This window comes from Chamaea fasciata, unplaced genomic scaffold (assembly GCF_029207755.1).
Source record: "Chamaea fasciata isolate MVZ Bird 193981 ecotype frontalis unplaced genomic scaffold, bChaFas1.0.hap1 SCAF_10, whole genome shotgun sequence".
Lineage (NCBI taxonomy): Eukaryota > Metazoa > Chordata > Aves > Passeriformes > Sylviidae > Chamaea > Chamaea fasciata.
The window spans coordinates 31,062,094-31,087,438 of record NW_027094095.1 but is presented as its reverse complement, the minus strand read 5'-3'; the positions used below and the strand labels follow the sequence as shown (position 1 = coordinate 31,087,438).

The 25,345-nt window shown below is 46.4% G+C and overlaps 1 protein-coding gene and 1 long non-coding RNA gene across 8 annotated transcripts in view; one reads left to right on the top strand and one right to left on the bottom strand.

Annotated features, from left to right (window-relative positions):
* The window catches only part of RAVER2 (ribonucleoprotein, PTB binding 2), a 29,155-nt gene extending 8,396 nt beyond the window's left edge, over positions 1 to 20,759 (bottom strand). For 3 of the 7 annotated variants that reach the window (XM_066192987.1, XM_066192990.1, XM_066192985.1), the window contains exons 1-9: positions 20,571 to 20,729; positions 11,253 to 11,319; positions 9,839 to 10,308; positions 6,710 to 6,901; positions 5,588 to 5,714; positions 4,613 to 4,695; positions 1,844 to 1,948; positions 1,500 to 1,611; positions 42 to 241 (exon numbers count right to left, since the gene is read on the bottom strand). In XM_066192987.1, the coding sequence (XP_066049084.1) occupies positions 42 to 241; positions 1,500 to 1,611; positions 1,844 to 1,948; positions 4,613 to 4,695; positions 5,588 to 5,714; positions 6,710 to 6,901; positions 9,839 to 10,308; positions 11,253 to 11,319; positions 20,571 to 20,729 (1,515 nt within the window). Of the gene's footprint in view, positions 1 to 41; positions 242 to 1,499; positions 1,612 to 1,843; positions 1,949 to 4,612; positions 4,696 to 5,587; positions 5,715 to 6,709; positions 6,902 to 9,838; positions 10,309 to 11,252; positions 11,320 to 11,437; positions 11,497 to 20,570 lie in introns of those variants that run through there. The other 4 variants (XM_066192991.1, XM_066192992.1, XM_066192986.1 and 1 more) reach the window with 3 other exon arrangements.
* On the top strand, positions 12,379 to 14,394 carry LOC136294321 (uncharacterized). The gene is made up of 3 exons (XR_010722363.1): positions 12,379 to 12,490; positions 12,981 to 13,126; positions 13,208 to 14,394. It is a non-coding gene; the product is annotated as an uncharacterized lncRNA (long non-coding RNA).
* Positions 20,760 to 25,345: the final 4,586 nt, after the last annotated feature.

Sequence of the window (25,345 nt, the reverse complement as noted above, 5' to 3'; positions counted from 1 at the left end):
AGAGCGAAGCAGCGCGGAGCGGAGCGCGCTGGCAGCCTTACCCCCAGGGCGGGGTCGCAGCTCCGCGGCGGGCCGGGCGCGTTGCGGGGGCCGGCGCGCAGGGCGGCGGGCAGCCCCGCGGGGAAGGGCTGAGCCCCCGCGCCCGCCTCGCCCTTGTCCGCGCCGCCCGCCTGGGGCCCGGGGACGGCCTGGCCGACGAGGGGCTGACTCGGGAAGAACGGCAGCACGCCCATCCCTGCTGCTGGAAAGGGAGCCGCGTTAGATGCCGCAGCCGGCCATAAATGGAGAAACTTCGCTGTTCCATGGCATTTATTACAGAGGGGTTGGATGCGGGGGTTAGTGAGGGAGGAGGAGAACAACTCTACATCTGCTTCACTGGTTTGCAACAGAGTTCCTGTGCTCTTTTCCAGTCCCACAGGCAAACAAGGCAACTTCAAGCTGATTCAATAAAACTCCGACTTTTCTAAACATTCCCCTGTGATAACTAACTTGGTGTTTCCTGGTATTTTCAAAAAAAAAAAACCCCGGGAACAACATCCTGGAGGATGCTGGATGGGAAGACTGGGGGAAACCCCACCTCAGCTGGCATTAGGAAGAATTCTTTCAACTGAAGAGCTGGAAAGAGCAAAAATTTTCATTTTTGCTCTCCAAAATGAAAAGCTGGATGTTCTGAGGAGCTCTCTGGATACCTTGCCCTTGCTGCTGGTTACTGCCATGACTCAGAGCACGGCCAGGATTGCAGAACACAGTGGAGCAGTGCAGGAAACAAGATCAGGAAATCCTGGAATGGTTTGGGGTGGGAGGGACCTTAAGGATCATCCGTTTCCACCCTCTGCCATGGCAGGGACACTTTCCACTGTCCCAGGCTGCTCCAACCTGGCCTCGGGCACTGCCAGGGATCCAGGGGCAGCCACAGCAAATCTGGGAATTCTATTCCAGGTCTTCCCCACCCTCACAGCCAGGAATTCCTTCCCAATATCCATCTAAATCCCCTCTTTTACAGCTTAAGGCCATTCCCTGTGTCCTGTCCCTCCATGCCTTGTCCCCAGCCCCTCTCCAGCTCTCCTGGAGCCCCTTCAGCCACTGGAATTGGCTCTGAGCTCTCCCTGGAGCTTTTTCTCCTCCAGGTGAACATTCCCAGTATCCAACTGATCTTTCCTCATAAATATTGAGGGCATCAGTGGCACAGAAATTTGCATTCCAAATGGACATCTGTCACGGACTGGTTGTTAAAACTCATTTCTTAATAAAATGAAGAGCAAACTCGTGGTGCCTCTTAAGCAGCTCCCGTTTACCTGCTTTGAGAAACCCCACAAAACGCCACCTCTAAATAAAAGCATATTGTAAGTGTACAAAAAAAAAAAAACATCAAAAAAAGGCAGTAACTGAGGCAGCTGAGGATTTAACAGCCTGCCTTTGTGACACAGGGAGAAAATCAGGTGCACAATGTGGAGCTGGGCGTTTTTCAGTGCTTTGGGGTGAAATAGAATGTCATTTACGCTTGAGAGCTTCTCCTCGAGCTGCCAGGCCTGAGTTGACTGCTGGCATCACCCCTATGCCCAGCACTGTCTGCAGCAGCATTGTTGGAGGTTCTCCCAGCAAACCTGGTTTCTAAAAGGAAGAAGAGAAAACTGTGTGAATGATTAAAACGATCTGCTCACGGCTGTTTTTTACAGCTCCCACCGTTCTCAACCTTTTCAGCTCCACTAAACTGGACAAGGATCACAGAAGCACGAGTGGGTTGGGAGGGAACTTAAAGATCATGGGCATCTGATGATAAAAATGGTTTATTTTAGGAATCATGAGTGTCCAAAGGGAGTTAGAGGTGCAGGGATGGCCTTACACTGTTTGCCTGCATGTTTTCCATCTTCAGCAGCTGCTGCTGGGGCAGGGGCAGGTGAGCAGGGCTCTGCAGCAGCAGGCTGGAGGTGCTCCCCAGAATTGAGCTCTGAGAAAGGATTAGAACAATTAGTCAGGGAGAACAGAGCAGCCTTGAAACATTTTCACACAACACTGCTTGGAAAAAAAAAAAAAATTAAGATTCTGAGTTGAGACAGCAAAGGAAAATAAAAAATTCCCTCCACAGAACTGATTTTGCTTCAGAGAAATATCCAGGTTATGTCTCATCTACATGAAATCCTACTCCAGAGCCATTAGCACCTGACAAATCACAGGGCCTGCAGACTGGCAAGCCCATAAAATATTCACACCGTTCATTCAAAATATTCTGGATCAGTTTGCCACCAGAACTGAGCCACTAAATTAATAACTGTGGGGCCACTCTCTTCAGACTCTGCCACTGGTATGTTCAACATTAGGAGCTCTGGCCAGCACTGAGGCTTAAAATGAACTTTAAAAGACATCCTGATTTATGCTGCAGGCCTGGAAGTGTCTGGCAGCATCATCTGCCAGTAAAATATAGGTTGTTCTATAGGGTGTTGTACAAAAATAAATATACAGCACACTGTGATCACGCCAAGTACACCCTTCTCTATTCTTTTTTATCACCAAACCCAGGGAATGAAGACAGCAAAACACCTCCCAGACATTTCCAAGCTGTGTCTCTGGGTGGCAGGGTTAAATTCCCTAGGGGAAAAAACCCTTTTTGACTAAAATATCATCTCCTGGACTAAAATATGATCTTCTGGACTCAGAAATGTGCTTTTCCAAACTAAGATGTGCCGTATCTAGATTAGTTAAGCATCTATTTTAATTGTCTCAGTGATTTCCAGGAGAAATTATGCAGGGCTGGCTCTTGTCACCAGTGCCAGGGGCTGCTCCTTTTGAACTTGGCTCCAGCAACAAGGCAAAGGGGTTCAGTTGCAAAACTTTCAGAAATAAAAAGAGTGGAAAAATCAAGTTTGGTCAGAATCCTCAGAGGAAAGGCTCTGGATTCATCAAGATTTAATAAATTGCTGGGTGACTGAAGAAAACATCCCTGAGAAAGCTGAAAATGCATTATTTTGGCACAGGATAGTTTATAACTAAGAGAAATTAAGAGAAGCAAGTTGAAAATCAGGCTACATCGAGTCGAAAAATTACTGGGTGAATAACCTTCAAATCCTGCCTGTTGAATCCTTTTTAAATAATTATTTTAAAATATTTATTCTCACTCTGTTACTTTACAAAGCCCTGAATATAAAAAGAGAAACCCAAGACGTGCAGGGAGTTGAATCAGCGTGACTGGGGAGGTGATTCAAGACAATAATATGAATTTCAAGACAATAAAAATAAAACAGTGACTTGCTTCTCTGCCTTTGGAGAATTCTCCAAAATAAATCACCCAAAAAGAGAAAAATGTGACTTAGAGAAGAAATTGGGATCATCAGCTCATTCTAAAATTCAGGTTTGGAGCTCATTAAATGACAGGAAGCTCCCGGGAAGAGAAGGAGACTTTTAAAGTCTCTGGACAGAGAAAACATGGAGTTGTTTGGCTGCAGCTCTCCCAAGCCAAAAACCACTGCAAAAAAAAAACCTTTGGATCATCATCAATCCCACTGCTAATTGTGGAAAACATCCCTGGCTCCAGCTGTGAGCACCAAACACTCGCTCTGCCTTCCAAGGAAGAAGAGAGAGCAGCAGGAACTTAAACAGACCAATTGAAAATGTCATTTAAGTTAAAAAAAAAAAAACCTCAAAGAATGATGTGGCTTTTTGATATGGGCAAAAGCAATCCATTTTATTAAAATAATTTAATTTTATTTATTTATTTGAATAAATTAACAGCATTTATTCAAAATTAATGTATTCACCTACCAGTTTTTAGAGAAAAAATAGAAAAGCTCAAAATACAAACAGAAGGAATATTTCTGCATTCTAGCGGGGTCTTTTTCTAGTTCTTTTAGCCTGTGTTTGCCAAAAGAACTGCAGAAATAATTGATGCTGAAGGGGATTTGGTTTTTTCAAATGGGAATTTCTGAAACATCAGAAAAAGTAAGGCCAAGAGATCAACTCCAGTCCCTTGTAGGTATTTGTGTAAATCCCAACCATGAATAATAAATTCAATTTCTGGCTCCTGGCAAAGAGCTGGAGAAATCCCTGAGAGCAGCTCAGCTCAAGGCAGAAATTCTGGTTTGTGGGGGTGCATTTTCTCCTTCTCAATTTCTAACACAAACTCATCCCAAAGATCTTCCCATCATCTCTCAGGAATTCTGGGATTCCTCCTGGAATTGCAGGAGGACCTCGAGGGGTTTATAAGTAACAAAGAACATTTTCAAACCACTTTTTTTATGGCACTTTTGGGTCCCTGCAAGCTTGAAAACCAAGCTGAAGGTGCTGAACTCGTGGGTTTGAATCAGATAAATCCACAAAGGCTCTACAGGAGTGTGGATGAGCTGCTCCAAGGGAGAGGGATGTGCCAGGCTCCTTGAGGATTTAAAGAGGGTTTTTTTCTGCCAGTAATGACAAAGTTTTGTTTACACTGGCAGGTTTTAAGTCAAAAAATTTAGATAAAATAACTCCTGCCTGCTCCCCCATCTCAGAACTTTCCTTAGAGCTCTAACAAGAACATTGGATTTCAGCTGTAATTCCTTAAAACTTTAGGATTTCTCATGTTAAAATCTCCCCAAATACCTCTTTTGATGACAGTTTGGGTTTTTTTTTGGTCACATACCTGATGAACTTTATTCAGCTGTAAAAAAGGCGGCCCAACTGCTGAATTTATGAGGTGAGGTAAACCTGCAGATGCTCCAAGAACTGCTCGAGAAACACACAGAAAAAAAAAATCGTGTATTTTACAAACTAGGCAAGTAACAAATCTTTAGAATTATCTTGGATTTTTTAATTTGCTTTCCAGGACGTTTTGAAGGGTACAAAGGTCATTGTAAGGGAATGACAGACTGGTTTAGGTTGGGAGAGGCTGTGAAACCTTCTGAGGTAAAAATCACCAGAATGTGAGAGCTCCAAGGTCCCCTCCACACCTGAGAGTTTCACTCCTGAGCTGATCCCAGCTCTCAGCTTTATCTGAAACTGCTTCAAATTCAGATTTAGCTCAAGTGTTTCTGCCCTGGTCACCTCTCACTCCATTCCTGGGTTTCTTTGTCACCACACTCCCAGCTCTCCCCCACCTGATCTCCTCATCACCTGGTTCCTGCTCTGAGCCCTTGCCCCATTCGAAATGTGATTAATTAGGGTTTCTGTTTATTCACATCCTAATTAGAACACAGAAATGTTTCTGGCTGATGCTGTAATAAACACTCCGCGCAGCTGTGGCAGCAGCCAAAGGAATAAAGATTTACATTGGCAACAGGAGAAAGACTCCGGCTGCAAAATTCACATCTACAATCACATTTTAGTTTAGCAAAGTCTTGCACGAGAGGTTTCTTTCTAAACCCATTTCTAATATGAATATTCAGAGCCCACAGAGTTCATACAAGGATATCTGCAGGAACACTGAATTTTACCCGAACACAAAAGTGTAGCAAAGCACCTCTTGCTTTTGCTTTCAGAAAATGTGAAATTATCTGCACAAACGCACTGAAACAGCGTCTGCACAGATGTCAAACATCATTTCTACTTAATTACTTTGTAAAAGTCCCTGCAGCACGAAGAACAAGGTTGAATTTTCCATTATTTCAGAACAGCTTACCAGGTTTAACAGCGTGGCCACGCAGCTGGGGCTGCAGCAGCATCTGCAGCATTGCTGGATTATTAAAACTCTTCATGATCTGCACCGGATTTGGCTCTGGAAGCAAACCTTTCCTATTGTTCCTCATCTCCAAAGAAGAGAGAAAAAGTGTTAAAGGCAGGAGAAAACAACGAAAACATTTAAATCCCCTAAACTTCAACGGCAATGTACACATTTCACAGAAAAAAAACTATTTCCTTCCCCATTTCCTGCTCTTTTTTCCCCCTCAAATGAAACACCTAACAAACCATTCCAACAAAATTTCAAGCACATTTCTTTTTTTTTTCTTTTTCCCTTAAACCCAGAGTTATCTCAGTACAGGAGAGTAAGAAACATTGCCATGAGCACCAGATCTTGTAACAGACTTCTCATCTCTTTTACAGAGCTGGCTGGAGCGAGGGAACTCTCCTGCCTCTCCATGTAACACCGATCACATCCAATTTCCAGGGAAATCATTTGGTAAGACATGTGGGTGTAAAAAGCTTTCTTCTACCTCCAGCATGAAACAAACCTATTTCTCCTGCCTTGAAATTTATCTTAAAGCTGACAAATTCTTGCCTCTCTGTTTTAAACCAAGTTTTAGCTCGTCCAGTGACTCATTCCCAGTCACTTTTGTTTTGAGCTGGAATGATTTCTCTCACGGGAGATTACATTTACTAAAATCCCGGAGCTGTGTGGGGGTAGCTTTGTGATATTTTATGGATATATTTTCTCTTCTTCCTGGCCATCTTTGCCTAGGGAAAAGCCTGAACTGGGCTGATTTATACAGAATTCCAGAATGGTTTGGGTTGGTTAAAGCCCATCCAGCTCCACCCTTTACCATGGCCAGGGAATCTTCCACTAAGGCAGGGTTGCTCCAAGCCCTGTCCAACCTGCCTTTGCTAAACCCAAAATGCTTCCCCAAGCCTGGCTCCTTCTCCATGGGCAGGGAATCTCCCACTATCCCAGAGCTGCTCCAAGCCCTGTCCAACCTGATTTAATAAACCCAAAATGCTTCCCCAAGCCTGGCTCGTTCTCCTCGCAGCGCCAAGCCGCAGCTGAGGCGTGACGAGCTCATCCCAAAGGGGTTCCCGGGGATCTCACCATCCTCTGCGCTGCTATCAGAGCTGCCAAGGTGCTCCTGCCAGGTGCTCCAGGGGCACAGAAGGACACGTGGACCCTCCTGCCGTTGATGGTGAGCCCGTCCATGGCCCCTCGCACGCTCTCCGCCTGCTCCGCGCTCTCGTACTCCACCACGGCGAAGTCGCCGCTGCCGCCGTCCTCGTCCTGGGCAAACTGCAACGACAACAGCGGCTCCCAGCTCTCCATGGAAAACTGGCAATTCCAGCTGCTGCCCTGCAAGAGTGGCACCTGCCCCTTGCAAGATCTTGCACAGCTGACACAACTCAAGGTTAGTATTTCCCCCCCCCCAAACCATGAGGTTTCTTTCTGAAAACGCAGGAAATTAATTGGATGTTGCGTCTTCATCTGTTTGCTGGTGCACTCGTGATTATCTCCTCATGGTTATCTGGTCATTCCTTCCATTATCTCTTCCATCCCAACCTTCATTCCCACCTCACCTCAGGGAGACCCTCAGCTATGAAATGCATTTAACACAATATTCAAACAACAGGGGAGGAATGAGGAGCGAGCTGTAAATACAGCTGGATGCCACAAGCGGTTTTATTTCGCAGGATAATTATAAACTCGTTCTTCTTCATTGCTTTTCAGCCTGCAACAATCAAAGTGTCGTTCGTCAGGGTGCATGACAGCTGCTGAAACATGCAACAATGCAAATTCCACCAGTGTCTGGTGCCTTTTTGGGGGGGGGAGCATGTGAAGGCTGTGGCCGTGGGGAATGCCAAGAGAAGATGCCAGACTGATCAATCAAGCAGACTGGAAAAGGGCTTACGTGGCAAACGCTGCCCTGGCCTTTGTGTGCAGACTTTGAGAGAGAATGAGCAGATTTAAATCCAACAAAAAAAAACAGGCTGAGAAGGGAGGGACGAAGCTCGGGCGAAAAAAATCTCCAGTCCCCAAATGAATGGGAGTGATAAAAGTGATACCAGCTCTGGTGGGGAGGAGACAAAACCTCCTCCAGAATGCGCTGGATAAAAACAACCTCAGCCCCACAAACTTCTCCTGACAATTGAAATATAAATGTCAAAGATTTGGAAGAAGAAGAGGGTGGTCAGATCTTTACTGGCACTGTCCCAGCCTGGCTCTGGAGAACACCTATTTCCTATATAAATACATTTCATATTTATGTTTTATTCTGATCCCAGTTTAGGTGCACCGACAAAGGTCCTTGTGGAAAGAAGGGTTTGAAGCTATGGAACATCTGTATTTTAGTTTCAGCTAAAATAAAACACAGTTTAAAACTCCCTTAACATGTCCCAAGTGCAGCCACCAATATTTTTGCAAAGGATTCAGGAATTTTTCAGCTTCCCAGGTAAACAGGAACTGAAAAAAAGCTCTTTATTCCCACCCAGATAAGGGTGGAGACCTTTAAGTGACAATTTAAAGTTGACAGAAGAAAAAAAAATGAGATTTTCTGGTCCATTTTGTCAAAACAAAGGACAAAACACATTCTCCCTAATATCCACGTGTAAGTATTTAGCTTCAGCTGCTCCTGACAGAACACTTCTGTCGTCAACAGAGGAGAAATCAAAATGATTTTTAAAAAAATAATGGCAACTTTGGGATGAGATGAAAAAACCCAGAGTTTATTTCACGAGTTCAGGTAGGAATTCTGGGCAAGGGATTGTATCTACTTGATGAAATACTGCATGAGCTCCCAGCAGAACTGAGTCATGGCAGCACCACAAGAGCTACATTAAAGTTTTCCAGAAAATATCTCTCGCTCTCCTCACCCACACCAAGCGTGACCCAAGATTTATTATGATTTCAAAAGGTAAAAAGTCCATTTTTGGGTGCCTCTAACTGCACAGCAGAGCTCTGGCAGTGAAAACCCATCTTTCCCCAAGAAGTCTGTTATTCTTTGAAGCTCAGGAATTTTCAAGGATGGTGAAAAATCGTTGGGGGAGCTGAGAACAGCTCCCGGATTATTTGACAGCTGGGAAAAAAAAAAAAAAAAAAAAGCCCTGAAGGAAAAGACTTAAAAGGATCAATCTGTTGAGCTAATTAAACAAAGATTGAGCAGGGGACTTGGGTGCAGCATTTAATACCTTCTTACAGGAAGAGAATAACGGGGAGCAAGAGCTCCTTAATTTAAGCATCAGTGAGGTGAGGCTGAAGCCAGACTCATTCCCAGGCTTGTGATCAAAATCACCGGGAATGGGCATTTTCTGGGAAGAGTCAATTGCAATCTATCCATCTCCTGGTGGATTTGGATCAAGCAAGTCTAAGGATTTACTTTGGAGTTGGAAAAGAGAGGCCTGCAGGTGGTCAGGCTGCAGATCCTTCAGCTCCACATGCTGGGAATGTCTGGGTGCTCATCCCTGGGGCTGATCCCTGAGCAGCCTGCCAAGAGACTTCAGGGGAAAAAAAAAAAACCCAACAAAAAAACAACCCTGCAACTGAAATCTGTGTGGTTCCATGGAAAGATTTCCTTCTACTGCCTGTTTATGATGACCTATCTGTGCCACGTTTATTTGTGATCTCGTCATAAATATTTAATTTATTTGTGATCTCATCTCACAAGCCAAGAGGATGAGAAGGAAACCTCTGCACTACAAAGGCAAGGATCCAACTCTTCTGTGCTTCCCAACTTTCCAAAAGATGTGTCACTTCTATCCCTGACAATACCCAAGAAACCAAGCCTGCACCTTCCTCAGTTAGGGAAAAACATGTTAAATATATTAATTCTATGATGTATTTTGCATCATCTGAACTGTTGCACTTGTGGTATTCATGCACTCTGGCTTTCTTTGAGCAATGAAACCTTCAGCAAGATTTAACCTTAAAAGCTCTCAAAACCCCAAATAATTTTCAGTAAATGCTATGAGGGGATGTCAATGACATGAGGGGATGTCAGTGATACAAGGGGATGTCTTCCAAACATTTTGCTGGCATTTCACTGCAGTGGTGTCCTGCAGAATTCCCAGACACCACGGATCACACCCAGAGCAGCTCAGCACCACCACTCCCAGCACCATGCAGATGCACAGCTGAGTGATCAGAGGAAAAACAGAACTGGGAGACAGCAAGGGTGAAGTGAGGCAAAGCTGCAATCCCAGCCTGGCTTTTCCCTAAGGCAGAAACCCACCCTACCTGGCAGAACACGGGTTTGTACTTCAGGGAGAACGCCTGGATCAGCTCCTTGGAATCGGCGCAGTCTTTTTGTAATTTATCCACGCAAAGGCACTTGGAGTGAATGAGGTTTGTGGTCAGCTGGTTCACATCCATCCACTGTGCAAACAGAGTGCTCTCCTCCAGCTGCTTGCCCAGGAGCTCCAGCCTGGCCTTGGCAGCAGAGTCCTTCTTCATGTACTCCACGAATCCGTAGCCCTTGGAATGGCCGGTGAGCTCGCTGTACACCAGGAAACACCTCTCCACGTTGCCATAGGCACGGACCAGTTCCTCAAACTCCTCAATGCTGAGGGAGAGGGGCAGGTTGGTGATGCAGAGCAGAGCATCCGTGGGCTGGAGCTGCACGGAGATCTCCTTCCCCCGCAGGGAGTGCTGGTGGAATTTCCTGATGGCGCTCTGCGCCTGCTCCCCGTTTAACAGGGTGACAAATGCTGCAAGACAGGAGCAGTGGGGACATCACCGACCCCAGGGGATCTGCAGCCACAGCTCTCCCTCCCCCCCTGAAACCACAGGTGAGAGCTGCACATTTACCCCAAAGACACAATAAATAGATTGATTACATACAGAACATCTAAAATCTGGGATTATCAATGAAACACCACGGGGAATTAACTCCAAAAGTGACTGTGTTGTGGTGCACACAACTTCACCGCTTGGAACCCAACCCGCTTTTGTAGCTGGGGGACAAAATTCAATATTCTACTAGCAGACTGTTATGTACTAAATTAAATGTTCCACTGAAGTCAACCCATCACAGATTCCATGGAATCTCTTTGATTTGACAACACCCACGAGTTCTCACTTTGGGGTAAGAGATCTTTTTCTGGGGAGGTTTTCGGTCCATAAAGCATTTCACACAATCCCCAAACTGGATGAGGGTGGCAGGGACCTCCTGAGGGGCTCTCGTCCAACCTGTTCCTCAAGCAGGGTCACCCAGATGGGTTCCCAGGATCCCAAAGGATGGAGATTCCACAACCTCTCTGGACAACCTACAACAGGGCCGGGTGAGCCTCACAGGGCTAAAGTGTTTCCTGATGTCAGCAAACTGCAAATGCAACTGGAGCTGGGCAGGTTTCCCTCTCAGGCACGTGTGGTTTGTCCCAAGAGAGGCCTCAGGACCAGTTTTCCAAAGGAATACAGGCAGCTGAGGTCAGCTTTGTCCCAAAAGGACACTCACTGAACTCCTGAGAGAGACCAGAGTGGACCAAAAAGCTTCTGATCAGCACCAGAAAGTTCCCAACTTTCACTGGCTTCAGTAGAAGGTGACAAAAAAGGCACTGAGGGCCACCAGACAAGCTGGGACAGTCCATGACTTCACACACGGCACATGATGTTCCTCACAGAACTGAAATAAATGAAATTTCCCAGTTCTCACCTGTTCTTTTATTCCTGTCCACGTAACAATACTTGATTTCATAATCCTTAAACAAGTCGTGGATTTCCTGCAAGGGAGAAGTACAAGTAACATCAGGTAAATAAGTCACCAAACCGAGCAAGTGTATAAATTCATCCTCCTTTCAAACAAAACCCAAAACTTCCCCAACAAAGAGAGAATTTCACCATAGAAACGCTTGGTAAGTGTTTGTTTTTCAAGGAGTTGGTGACACTGCTGCAGCAATGTTGTTATCTCACACACAAAACTGGCTGGCTGAATTTGATTCATTTACTTTTCATTCTGTAGGGTCAGGTAAACACAAAAGGGCGTCCTGTAAGCGTCTTTTGATAAAGACAAATAACATCACAGCTCGTTAAATAGCAAAACCCTCTCCCATTGCTCTGGAGCACGACTGGCACAGCTAAAATACCACATGGACCAGGAGCACCGGCAGCATCACGTCACCAAACGTTACTGAGGGCACAAGGCTGCCCCAAAAGCCAACTGCTGCTTTTAGTCTCCTGCTCAAGTTCACTTTTAATCGATTTGCACTCTTAATAATGGATATTCTTTCACCCAGCAGATAACTGTGGCCAGAGTACCCCCTGGGAAGTATCCTCTATCAATTACTGCACAGCTGCTCAGCAGATCCCAGGAGTGTTATTTGCTCCCAGTAATTAATGGGAACAGCAAGTCTAAGAGGAGTTTGCTGCAGCTATTCCCAAAAAAACGAGGTGCACGTGGCCCCAAAAACCCCCCAAATTATTGTCAGTTCAGCGGTGAGAAAGCAGAGATGAGCATTCACCAGCCCAAGGGAAAAACCAGGAGCAATAACAACCTGGATATTTACATTATTTCAGCTGGATAAATCCCACACCCAAGGGTGCAAGATGATTTCTGCAAGTAAAATAATCAACCAGCCTCGGCTGAAAGTTTAATCCCGGCTGATTTCCAGCAGCTGAGTGTAGCTGCCAGTTTGGTAATTCAATATTTGGAGCCTAAAGGTTAATTGGGTTCTCTGTGAGGGGTATCAGGTGCACACACCTTTTAGTCAGCAGAGCACCAATCTCTGGTTTCACTATTTAACAGCTGTCAAACACTGCATTAATAAAACACGGCAGCATTTCTCCGTCCTCCAATAAAGCGTGACAAGGATGGGGTTTCTGAAATGCAAGATGTGCCCAAAATTCCAGCCAGGCAGGGGATGTGAGTCAGGACACCTCTCCAACAAGAATTAGGTGGGTCATTCTCAGATGTGAGAGACTGAAATGACACTTTCTGTAGAGTTCTGGCAGCTCAGCTGTGCCGTGCCACTGAAAACTCCAAACAATTTGTTCCTGTCCCACTCAGAAAAAGAGGGACAATATTTGTCCTTTTGATTTCCTGTATTATTTTACAAGAGCAACACTGGGAAGTTTTATATGATGATTAGGTGGCAGGAAATGGGATTTCAAACAGCTCTGAACACTCTTTTGAAAGTCATCTGTGTGTCAGATGATTCCACATGATTTCCCAGTAACTGCCTGAAACTCTGAGAGGAAAACCAGCCCCTGCTGAACAACTCTTTGGGAGATAATTATGAGCTCTCACCTAAAAAATGATGAGGATATAAAGGAGAATTAAAATAAAGCCTGATGTAAGCACAGAAATCCGGTAAATATTTTAACTATTATTTTATAACTAATTTTATAACTGATTTTAACTAATATTTTAAATATTTTCCCACAGGTGGTTGCAAACACTGCCAGGTTTGTAAGTACCTGAAACTTTGAGAGGAAAAACATCCCCTACTGAACAACTCTTTGGGAGATAATGATGAGATCTCTTCTTAAAAAATGATGAGGATATAAGGGAGATTTAAAATAAAGCCTGATGTAAGCACAGAAATCCGGTAAATATTTTAACTACTATTTTATAACTATTTTTAACTAATATTTTAAATATTTTTTCCACAGGTGGTTGCGAACACTGCCAGGTTCGTGCAGAGGATTCCTCCAGGAAGGTTCTGGTAGGGCTGAGACCTTCCCCTGTGGAGCTGGTGTTCCAGTGAAAGCATTCCTCACACAAACACCGTCCGTGAGGATTTACACAGATAAAACACACGCTGCCAACTGCAGGAAGACGTGTGCTCCCTTCAGTGAAACAGCTGTAAACATCTGGGTGCTGCACTGGGATGTCTCCGCTTGCCAAGGCAGGCACTTCTCTAAACTTCCACCATCTCCTGGCACTCAGGTCTGGTGGAAAAGAAGGAACAGAGCTCCCTCCCATTGTGCTGTTGTTCCCAGCTCAGGACACAAGTGTCAGGGAAGTGTCAGCTCTCCAGGATTGGGCCAGGAGGGAATTTTTGGCTCGGGAGGAGGAGAAGGGGCTCAGCCAAGTCAGGTAGATGCTCTGCCGTGCTGCCGTTAGCTCGGGAGGAATGTAAGCACAGGGATGTTTCCCTGAGAACGGCCCAAACAAACAGGGAACGCTCGTTCCCGTTCCCAGCAGAGAGGGAGCAAACCCTGAGCACTGCTCCCAGCTGTAGTAAAGCAGGAGTAAACTCTGAGGGGTGCCACAGCTGAGCAGTGGCTGCCAAGCCACGGGGACACCACCTCGTCCGTGCTCCAACATCCGCATCCCAAAATTCCAGTGACAAAGCTGCTCCTCCCGAAGGGCTTTTCCCTCGTTAATAAATCAATTAATCTGCTAATCTACAAAAACTGACTGACAACTCCCACAGGAACCTTCATTTAACATCCCATAAACAACAGCAATGTTTACCAACACGCTGAAGGCTCGAGTGTCACACACTGGACAAAGTAGATTCTGACAACAAAAATATAATGTGCTTCTGTCTGGTCCCTTCCAACCCAAACCATTCCAGGATTTTGTGCTCCTGGAGCTGAAATATAACCAATAAAGTCCAGCTACTCTACAGCCCCTTAAAGCTTTAAAAGCAGATAATCTTGTCATCAGTACAAATTAAATTAAATTAGGATTTAACTAGGAAATAATAAGCCGTACGTGAATATCAGCAGAAAAAGCAAAATCAAATATAATAAAGGGGGTTTAAGAGAAATCACTCTTTATCCTTTAAAAAAGTGTATTATTTACTACTGTAAAGGTGGCCTCGAAATACTTCAGTTCCTGCCCAGTCCTCTCCTGGGAACAAAAACTGAGTTTTCAGCATTTATTACCAATGTGAGACTTGCACCTCTGAGACAGAAAGGATTCCTTAGAGAGGACCTTTGTGTTCAGTACCTGCACTGTTTAAACACAAATGAGAAAGGGACACATTCACAGGCACACTTATCAAATTAGTAAAGCTCAGTGGTTTATTTCTAACAAAAGCAGCTGCTCCTACCCAGACTCTCACAGTGCAAGGGGAAAAAAAAATCCAGTAAATTCTCACTATTCACCTGGAACAATACATAAAATATATATAATAATGTATATAAAGCCTACAGCACACCAAACTCAAGCACTCCTCTCTCTCTAGATGTAAAACTGGACCTTGATATGAAATGTAATAATTGTGCTATTCTGGCAAGAGAATATTTAACAGCTCTAAGAGTGCCTTGGCCAGATTTCTGCAGTGAGCTTTAGGGAAGTCTCCAACATAAACACTCTCCAAGCCTGGTCCATAACTTGGCTCTCCCTGAGCAGCTGAAGGCTTGAACTTCACATGAATATGCCTGAAATGGGAATCAATTAAGTTTAAAGTAGTTACTTGGCCAACCAAGAAGTTTTAAATCATCTCACAGCTGAGAAAGGCTTTGTTCCATTTGTGCAGGCAGGGCAGGAGAAAGAGAAGTTCTCAGAAAAAAAATAAAAAAAAAAAGCTTTACATTTACAAAATGATATAATGGGGTGTTCATCTGATTCAGATTTTAGACTGCTGAATAGCTGAGTTCATGACATGACACATGGATTTCACTGCAGATATTAAGCAAATAATAATTAGTAAATAAGGGAATATTGGCACAGTTTAAATAATGTTACTCAGGGGGAAACCCTGAGCTCTGCTGGAGAGCAAGTGCAGCACTCGGCACCAACAGGAGGGTGACTAAAAAACCAAAGGACTGATGCAAATTTTAACCAAAGTGCAATTTTAACCATCTCCTGATCAGAGAGGTAGGAGGGCCCCAAAACTTCATTAACTGCTGGATAAATCCCCCTAAGAAGTAACATTTCAGGCAGACTGGGCTCACCACATCTCCTCCTTCCCAACTTCCAAGTGGTTTTCAGAGCTGAGTTCAAGGGAGTTCTCAGAGGAGCAAAGGTGGAGGATCAAGTGTGAGACCTGCCCAGGAACAGGGAGCACTGAGGTGTGTCCCAAAGCTCCTGCTCAGCTCATTCCCTCTCCATTTCCACAATCCCAACCTAGGAACCCTGAAATGGATTCAAGCCTTGTCATTCCAGGCCATAAACTGCTTTTTGGGGCAAACCTCTGTGTTTGGGGATCGATTCTCACTTTTGTAAGACCAGAGCTCTCCAAGATCTTCAGGGAAGTAACGTGAGAAAATGTGAAGACAGGAAAGCGACAATTCCTCAGTGGAATGAAAAACTTTTTCCTCTGATCTTCCAGAGACTTTTGGGAGTGTTGGTAAGAGGATCTTTATGGGACTGGAAATCAATTCCACCCTCCTGGGTACACTGGGTGCTGTGAGAGCAAAATGAAAGAGGGAAAAGACATAGAAAGAGGTAACTTGAGAGAGCGGGAGCTCAAAGCAAAAGAAAAGTAATAAAGGAAAAAATTTTAAAACGTCCATCTGAAGGCAGGAGAGCTGCTCCCTCTCCACAATGTGCCTTTCATGTTCAGGCACTGTGACAGAGGAGTAATGAAAACACAAAGGCCCTTCTGCTTAAAGGTCTGGCCTCCGACAGACTGGAGAGAGCATTTCCTCAATCATCACACCTCATTAGAGGCTTCCCATCAAGCAAGGAAAAATTAGGGCTAATCCAGGGAGAAAGGGGGAAAAAAATACCACAACCCCACCAGAAACAGCACCAGGTTAAGGAGTGATTTGGGGTTTGATCAGGAACAGACAGCAGAGAAAAAAACAAACTGAATGGGTCCAAATAAATCCCAGTCCCAGGTGGACTGGACAAGGTTTGAATCAACACCTCAGTGTTTCACTGTTCTCTGGATTCTGTCCCAGGCCGGGAGAACCACAGGGTTAATTAAAATAATTAACCAGCCCTACATTAAAGCAGAGCATCCCCTCCATCAGGTTTATTTTGTAGAGCTGTGACATGCTGGCGCTTAGGGATAATCAACCCAAAAATGGTTGGATCTTCCACAGCATCTTCTCTTCTCTGCAAAGAGAGGAAGCAAAAAGCCAACAGCTCTGGTTGGGCAGCTGACCTTGGCACAGAACACTGGAGATTTGTCTACAAATCTCAGTGATGCTGAGCAAAAAAAAAAAAAAAAAAAAGATAAAATAAGCTAAGGTCTAATCCTCCCAGCAGGAACTCCATGGGATAGGAACTGGGATTCCATATCAGTCTGCTGACGGTGTCCCAGTGATGAGCCACTGCCCCTGTGGAAGTTCATCAGCCATAATTAAGGAGCATCTAACAGTGAAAAAAAAAAATCCCAACAAATTGGAGTAAACCGAGATCAATTATTCCAATCCATTGGGGTAATTACAGAAAAAAAAAATGTAAATGGTAATTAGCACTTTCCTGGTTTGGGAAATGTGACAGAATTAATTTCGCTCTCACTGGTCCCGTGCTGTGTTTTGACTTTAGGATGAGACTGATGTTGGTAACACTGGGATGGTTCAGTTGTTGCTGAGCAGAGCCTAACTCTGAGCCAAGAAATTTCCAGTTTGCCATGCACAGGGGCATGGAATGCCAGGAGGGAGCAGAGCCAAAGGGATGCTCCACACCACAGAATGCCCAGTACCTAAACTGGGAGCAGCTGGCATCACCCAGTGGGTGCTCAGCAGCTCCACTGGGCATCACTTGTTTCTCTTGGCTTTAAATTCCTTCTTATTACAATTGATATTAGCATTATTAGTCTTATATTAATTTTAGATATGTTCTATTTTGCTTCAGTAATTAAACTGTTCTTAACTCCCAAGCTTTGTTTTTCCCTTGATTCTGGAGTAAAATTTTCCCCTGCTGGCTGGAGTAAAACCAACACAAGCTCCAAATAAAACCTCCTGTTTTTAGTGAGGTACAATTTCACTTCCATCCTGAAGTTCTTGGCATCTCTTGAGCAGAAAAGGAGAGAGGAAAGTGGCATTTCCTTCCCTCCCTCTGCTCAGAGCAGCCCTCCTCCTCCTCCAGAGCACCGGGAACAGTTTTACGGTCGTCCCAAAGACCTTCTGGTTGCAATTTTTTGCTCTTACAACATCCCTTGTGTTTCTTGCTGCTGGGATGGATGATGGATCAGGGCCGGTGGCTCAGGGAGATGCACACACACAGCAAGGCAACCCAGGAGATCCCACTGCCGAGGAGAAAAGGAATCACCACAAGCAGGCTCACTTTTATGTCTCTTGGCAAAGACTCCTCCTGCAGACATCAGAGGCCATTAATGCAAACAAGAACAGCCTCAGGATCGGCTGCTCCTCAAATGGACTGACACCGAGGGGACAATCCTACTGCAGCACAGCCCACAGCACTGCCCCGCCCTAATGAAGCCAGCAAATGAAAAAAAATTAGTGTTCTAATAGCACAGGACACTTCCTCACTCTGGCAAGAGCAACTGGAATTGGAGGAGTGAGATCTGCCAAGGCCGCAGGAGCACAGTGGATCCCTGGGGAAGCCTCTGGTGATCCTGCCCCACCCTCAGGACTGAATTCTGCCTTCCAGGCACAGTCACTGCCACAGACACCAAAGATCTGAAGATTCAGAGAGGTCAGCAACAGCCTGTGGCCATTTTTAGGTCGTTATCACACCACAGCTTTGATGCTGAGCTGGAGGATGAATTCGGGGAACTCCCTGGCAACTCTGCAAGAGTTCAGCATCGACAGACCTGCCAACTGAACAGCAAATGGAGACTCTGCCTTCAAGAACAGTGAGGATGTCAATTGTTCACCACAGATCCACCACAAAAAACCCTTTCTCCACGGCTGCAGTGAGAGAATTGCCTGAAGAAACCCTGATCCTGCAGACATCTACTTGCAGGTTGAGCTCTGTCTGGCTTCTGAGGCTGCAAACCTGTTTCTGGCTGAGAAACCTCATGGCCAAGGGACGTTTCTTCTGTGCCCTCGAGAGTAATTAATTTTTTAAATTTGGTTTAACACAGGTGGGGCTCCAAAGGTAATAGAAGATTACAAGTACAATAATAAAGTTAATATGTAGCTACAACTGGCAGAGAAATTACATTTGTTACGTAACTTCATGTTACAAAATTACAGTCTTTTCCCCACTTTTCTGAAGGAACTGAGGGTCCCCACCAATCCCTCTCTCTCTATCAGCAGAACAGTCATTTGTCACTTCAAAACTGTTTTGGGTAAATCCCGGCCTCACTCTTCACTTAACAACAAATGGCAGCAAAGCCAACACCCCAACGCTCAGAGATGAATAGTTACGTTTCTGAAAACCTATTCTGGGAGACTTGGCTGCCTTTCAGTGATGTTCATCTCCCTCTTGACAGGGAATAAAACTGGCCAGGTCAGAAAGAGTTTATCTGATTTCACTTGCCTCACCAATTACTTCAAGGAGAAAACAGAAGACAAACCCGTGTTTACCACGGGTGTGAACTGGCAACAAGAAACGTTAAATTTCATAGTAATTTTGGGAGTGTATGACAACCACATACACATGTAGACTTAACATGCCCGACCACAAACATACTTCTTTCCAAAACTGCCCCAGGACAGAAACTTTCTGTATCTTTTGACTTTATTACCACCACCAGTGCTCATCAACGTCAAAAATCAAAACGACAGTTTGCAAAGTGCATTTCAGGATCTGCACGCGGTGTTCAGGGCAACATCAGAGCTGATACACAGGAGAAGCGCTGCTTTTAAAGCATCAAAATAAAAAGGCAAACTTCCAGAAGTGGCTGCCGAACCTGACCTCGGCGCTGGTATTTCCCTGCGGCACACACGGAGCAAGCAACGCCAAACCCGAGAGGTTCCACAGAGGTGAATTCCCACACGGGAATCGATAAAAAAGAGCTGCAGCGGGAGCGAGGGACACAACTGGAAACGCCGGAGAGTGCTGCTGTCCTGGCCAGCCACAGCGAGCATCCGCTGACACACCAGCAAAGCCCTCTCTGTCAACACTTCACCAAGGGACGAAGATTAGCAGCCTTCACCAAGCCGGCAATCGATCAGGCGGCTGGAAACAGAGGTGCCTAAAGCGCCCTGAACAAAGCTGTCATCCCTAAACTTTCAACCTGCTCCACGAGGCTCACCGAGCCAGAGGCACCGCGGAGGCGAGAACAAAACAGCCAGAAGTGCAAGAAGCGGCCAGCTGGGTATTGCGGCTCGGATTACAGCGAGAGCTCCAAGAGCCTCTCCAAAATGAATAGTCCCCTTTTTTCCTGCCGGAGTTATGCGGGAATCGAGAGTCTGCACGTGCTGCTCTTACCCCGCAGGTACTAAAACCACCTGTGCTTTAGAGAGGGGGGGGATGGCAGACGAGGAGCAGAGCAGAACAAAAGCCGCAGTTACTTTTTTTTTTTTTTTTCTTTTTTTCGGTTAATACTCGTGCATCGAGTTGTGTTTGGAGCTGGTGAAGCGACTGTGCAGCTAAAATCACCTCAGCATCTGACTCACGGCAGTCGGTTGAAGAGTTCAGCGACCATCTCCTACCAACAGCAGCAATTTGAGCGGAATTTTCCTAAACCACCGTCAGACTGCGGAAAACCGCTTTCCCCTCTCTACGTCTGGCTCACCTCACAATAAAAAAAAAAAAAAATAAATAAAAGAAGCCAGTCTGGAGGCTTTTTCTTCGCCCAGATTTCGCAGGGGAAAGCGGCTGCGCTGCAGTGCCCTACCTGCGCGCACACAGGTGCCGCCTCTCCGGCGGCGCTCCCGTTACCCGCTCAGCCCGCTCCGAGCCCCCGCCTCGCTCCCTCCCGCCCCGGGCCGCGACCCCCGGCGCTCCCCGGGGGAAGCGGCGCCCGGCCAGCCCGGCGTGGCCCCCGCTGAGGGCGAGCCGGAGCTCTGGCCAGGTAACAAAGCCGCCCCGCACAGCCGGCGCCGTGCGGGGCAGCTCCGGGGGGAAAGCAGCGCCCCGCGGCCGCCGAGCCCCGCGGGGATCCCGCGGCTGCCCCGCGCTCCTCTCCCCGCCGCCGGCCCCCGCCTGAGGCGCGGGCGGGGAGCGCGCCACGCCGCCGGGCGGCTGTGCGGGCAGCGGCGGCGGCGGCCGTACCTGGCTGCTGCTCTCGGCCGGCAGGTTCCTCAGCAGGATCTTGCGGCGGTTGCCCAGCTGGCGGCGGGTGCTCGCCAGCCGCCTGGCCACCTCCTCGGCGCTGAGCGGCGGCGGCTCCTCCGCGGGCACCGCCGCGCCGCGCTCGGCTCCCGCCGCCATCTTGCAGCGCGCCCGGGGAGCGCGGGGGGAGCGCGGCGCTGGGGCCGCCCCCGCCCTGCCCCGCCCGGGGGGAGCCTGAGGGAGCCTGAGGGAGCCCCGGCCCCGCTCGGCCCCGCTCGGCCCCGCACGGCCCCGCACGGCCGCCGGACCCCGGCCCGCCCAGCCCCAACCCCGCGCTGCCCGTAACACGGAGCTCCGAGGGGTGTGCGGGATGAAGGGGAATGCAGCGGCGATCTCGCACGACGGGTCCCAAAGCGCGCTCTGCTCGAGCAGGGTCATCCCAGAGCACATGGCACCGCACTGTGGCCAGACGGGTCGGCGATATCCCCGGTGAGGAGAGTTCAGAGCCTGTCTGGACAATCTGTCACCCGCACAGTGAAGGAGTTCTGCCTCTTGTGCAAGGGGGGTTCCTGGGATCAATGGCTGCCCGTGGCTCTGGGGCCATTGCTGGGCCCCTGGAACAGAGCCTGGGCCCTGCTCGGAGCCCTCCCTGCACCCAGGGACACCCAGGGGACACCCAGGGACACCCAGGGGACAGACAGGGACACCCAGGGGACACACAGGGACACCCAGGGGACAGACAGGGACACCCAGGGGACACCCAGGGGACACCCAGGGCTGAGGGCCCCTCTCACTGGGGCTCCTCTCCAGGCTAAGCGGCCCCAGCTCCCTCAGCCTTTCCTGGGCACGGAGATGCTCCAGGCCGTTCCTGAGCTCCAGGAGCTCCTGTCCCTGCTGCGCTGAGGACCCAGGGCTGGACACAGCACCCAGAGGTGCCTCCGGGGCTGGGCACAGGGCAGGATCAGCCCTGACCTGCAGAGAAGACCGCGGTGGCCTCTTGTCCCCCAGGACACTCTGCTGGCTCAGGGGCAGCTCGTTGTCCGCCAGCACCCCCAGGCCCTTCTCCTCACTTCATCCCCACAGTAACGCATCTCCCGACGGAGTTTTGGGAAGGATTTGAGTGCTCTGGAGAAGAGCTGAGGCTCTGTTGTGAGGGGAATTGCCCCAGGATCCATCCCGATGGAAGGCAAAGCCAGGGCACCATCCTGGAATCGTTCCCCAAATCATCAGGAATCATTCCCCGAATCCCCATCACTGATCCACCTGGAGAGACTGAAACACAGAACAGCAACAAAATAAAGCAGATCCCACAGAATAAACTAGGCTGGAAAAGATCTCTGAGATCATCCAACCTCTAATCCCAAGGGAAGCCAAGAACTCCACTGGAGATCAGCTGGCACAGAGTGATCTTGTCCCCGTTCTGTTTCTCATCAGGAAATGTGGCAAACTAATTAAAAATCCCTGAAAATGAGGAAAGCGGCACCTGGATGCTGTGCTGGTGACACAGGGGACAGGCACAGCGCTGTGACCTGCCATGAAAAGGAGCAGCACAACAGAAGGGCAATATTTCATGGAATCAGTATAAAATAAATTTCCCCCTTCCATGAAGTCTCTGTTGATAAAAACATTTCACTCAGTCAGCGCTCACTTAAAAAAATCAAATAGGTTGTTCTCTTGGAAAATCCATTTTTCCTCCAGCATAGTTCCTCGCAGTGTCATTTACAACACAGTAAATTTAGCTCTTAACGTTGTCATCATTGCTATAAATGAGTGAAGAATAATTTAAATATTTGTAGCCATTTTTAGACACCAGGCCGACCACGAAGAACAGGCAAAAAGAGAATCCAGACCTGAAACGTAAGGAGTCTTAAAAAGGAAATTGGAAGAACGCTTGGAGATAAATTGGGTGTGACTATTCTTATCAAGAAAATCTATTTCTGATGGGGAATTCAAGGTTCAAGGTGCCATTTTAACTGCCAGTTACAGATTAAAAAAATGCCACCAAATAAATTATTTTAGAAACTGCTTTAGCCCGAACCAAAACAAGTTAAGAACACAAAGTATCTTGGACTTTCATTACTTCTAAAATGAATTTTAAAACAACAGCCATCAAAGGGATTTTTGGTTTGGTGTTTAAAAGTTGACAGCTGACAAGCTTCTGTTCAAGGGCTCCCTTTCCCCTGATTTTTTCCTCAAACAGGTCATGTTCCTCCTCCTTCAATATTTGCATTATTTGTCATAAAGAAAATCACTGGAAATGAGAGGTGTGAAGGGCTCATGGATTATGGGATGTAAATAATTCTGGGATCATGGAAAAGGAACACTTTTCTCCTAGGAATGCTGAAACGTGTGGTATCTCCTCCAAAACTATCACCAGATGAAGCTGTTACAGCAGAAATTATGGATCTGCTCAAACATCATAAAATTTAGTGATGCTGATGAAGGAATTCAAGCAGAGTAATTAATTTTACCATTAATTTTCCAGTCTGAAGGTGGACACTGCTTCACCTCTAACCAGTGCTCATTAATTCTACCTACAGCGATTTCCTCCTCAAAAATTGCCTTTTTTTTGGTCTTTTTTTGATGGGCTGCCAGGTGTCCCTGAATTTAAGTAATTCGAATTTAAAAGTCATTGCTGAAAGAATTCCGGAATGAACAGTTTGATATTAATGGCACAAACAAAACTCCTGCAGCAAATAGTTCCAGAGAAAGTCTAGAGAATAGGAATATATTCGGAGAATATAGAAAATATCAGAGAAAGGCACTTTTTTTTTTTTTCTTGGTTAGGGATAGATTTTTAAAATATTTTATTTTGTAGGTCAAAGTATTCATCTTTTCCCCCACAGTGTTCATGTCCAGGTGATACCAGCCTGCCAAAAAAAAAAAAAAAAAAAAAGCTGTTCCAGGAGGAAGAGGATGCTGAGCCAAGGCATGCAGGTATTTCCCTAAGGAATTTCCTCCTGTTGATTACAGTTCTCCATGAAATATTTGGATGGCTTTGGCTCCTTTTCTGGAGCTTCCAAACCAAACCCCTCCACGTTTACGCTTTGATCTGAACAGTTTCCAATCTTCTAAACCACTTTCATTGGGTTTCAATATTGCCGCAGAAGCAAAAAGAATTGTTTAAAAAATCCAACAGTCCAGTGTAACTTCAGTTGTGCTGCTGCCCTGATGCTGTCACACTGATAAACCACCTTGCAATGATTTCATTTAGTTCATTAAATTCCTTGCTAATTAAGAGTAATATCCAAGTAATGATATCCCAGTACCCAACCCCAGCTCTCCTAAAAAGATAAATTTCCCTGTGCTTCTGCAGCTTTGAAGTCATACCAGCCATATATGTTTTGTAATTTTTATGGAACGAGTGTGAATTAGAATTGTAATTCCAAACAATTCCAATTCCAGTCTTTTGGAACTGGAATAATTGTCAGGCAGAATTGTCCAGGCTGGGCTGGTGGAAGGTGTCCCTGCCCATGGGACAGGGGTGGAATGAAATGGGATTGAAGGTCCCTCCCAACCCAAACCGGTCCAGGATTCTGGGATTTCCTGGGATTTTACATCCAAAAGTACAAATTCAGATCTGTGCACGTAAAGTGAAAGGCAAGACTGAGAACATCTGCTGGATACAGGAGCCACCTGATATTCCCAGGGATCTGAGGTCCTGGGAATGTTATCTGTGAGCTCTTTAGGTAAGTGATGGCTTAATGAAAGAGAAATTAAAACAATTAAATGTTTCCTGCACGGGGATGTGGGATCAACTGCTTCATATTCCATAAAAATAATGGATTACCATCAGCACTTCATGTCAACAGCACAAACAATGCCATTCCCTTTTGTCCCTGCTGCTCCCACTGCTCCTGCTCCAGCTGCTCCCGGTGTTTCATTAAGACACTCCGAGTTGGAATCCAAGAGATGCAGATTTCATTTTCAACACCAATAATTAGCTCGGTGATGATCACCCAGATCACCTCACCATACACGCTGCACCCAAAACACACCAGAGGTGCCAAAAGGAATTCCTTCATCCCTTTTTCCCCCCCTACAAATTCCAATACCTTTGGCATTCTCAGTGCACCATTCTGTGACATGCCCAAACTTGGGACGTTTCCTCGCTCCTGTTCTTCCATCCAGGCACAAAAAACTCTTTGGCCAGACATTTCAAGTGGAACCTGCTGGCTGTGAATTTGGTGCCCCTGAGTTTGGGAATGATGGGTTATCTCAGGATCAGCCAGCTGAGCTGCTTCTCCTTGCTTCCACTCTTTCAACTCAGCGGCCTGCAAATAAATAGTAAAAAGGTGGGAGAGTTCAGAGCTGTGAGTTACAAAGTGAGTAACTCCTGCAAGGAAATCATTACTGGGCTCTGCTGTAATGGGCTATTTTGGGACCTGTGGTCTCTGCAGCAGAATTTCAAACCTTTGTTGCCCCATGCATCATTAGCAGATCTCCGTGGCTGTGTTTAAAGGCAGCAGCAGCAAAAAAAAAAAAAAAAAGAGTAAATCTTAAAATAAACACCACAAAGCAAAGCCAAGGTCTTGAATAACAACTGAGAACAAAGGAAAATGAGATCAAACAAATACAGTTCTCCTCAATAAACGGCCCAGGGATTCACAGGGGAACCTCTGCAGCACTTTCTCCTGAATCAATGCCCTCCCTGCTTTAAATCACCATTCTTCCCACACAGGCTTCATTTTTCCTCATTCAGCTTCAAAGTCAGTCATTACTTATTGGCACCAAGTGCATCTTGGCAATTTTAGCATTAAAAAAACTCCAAATGT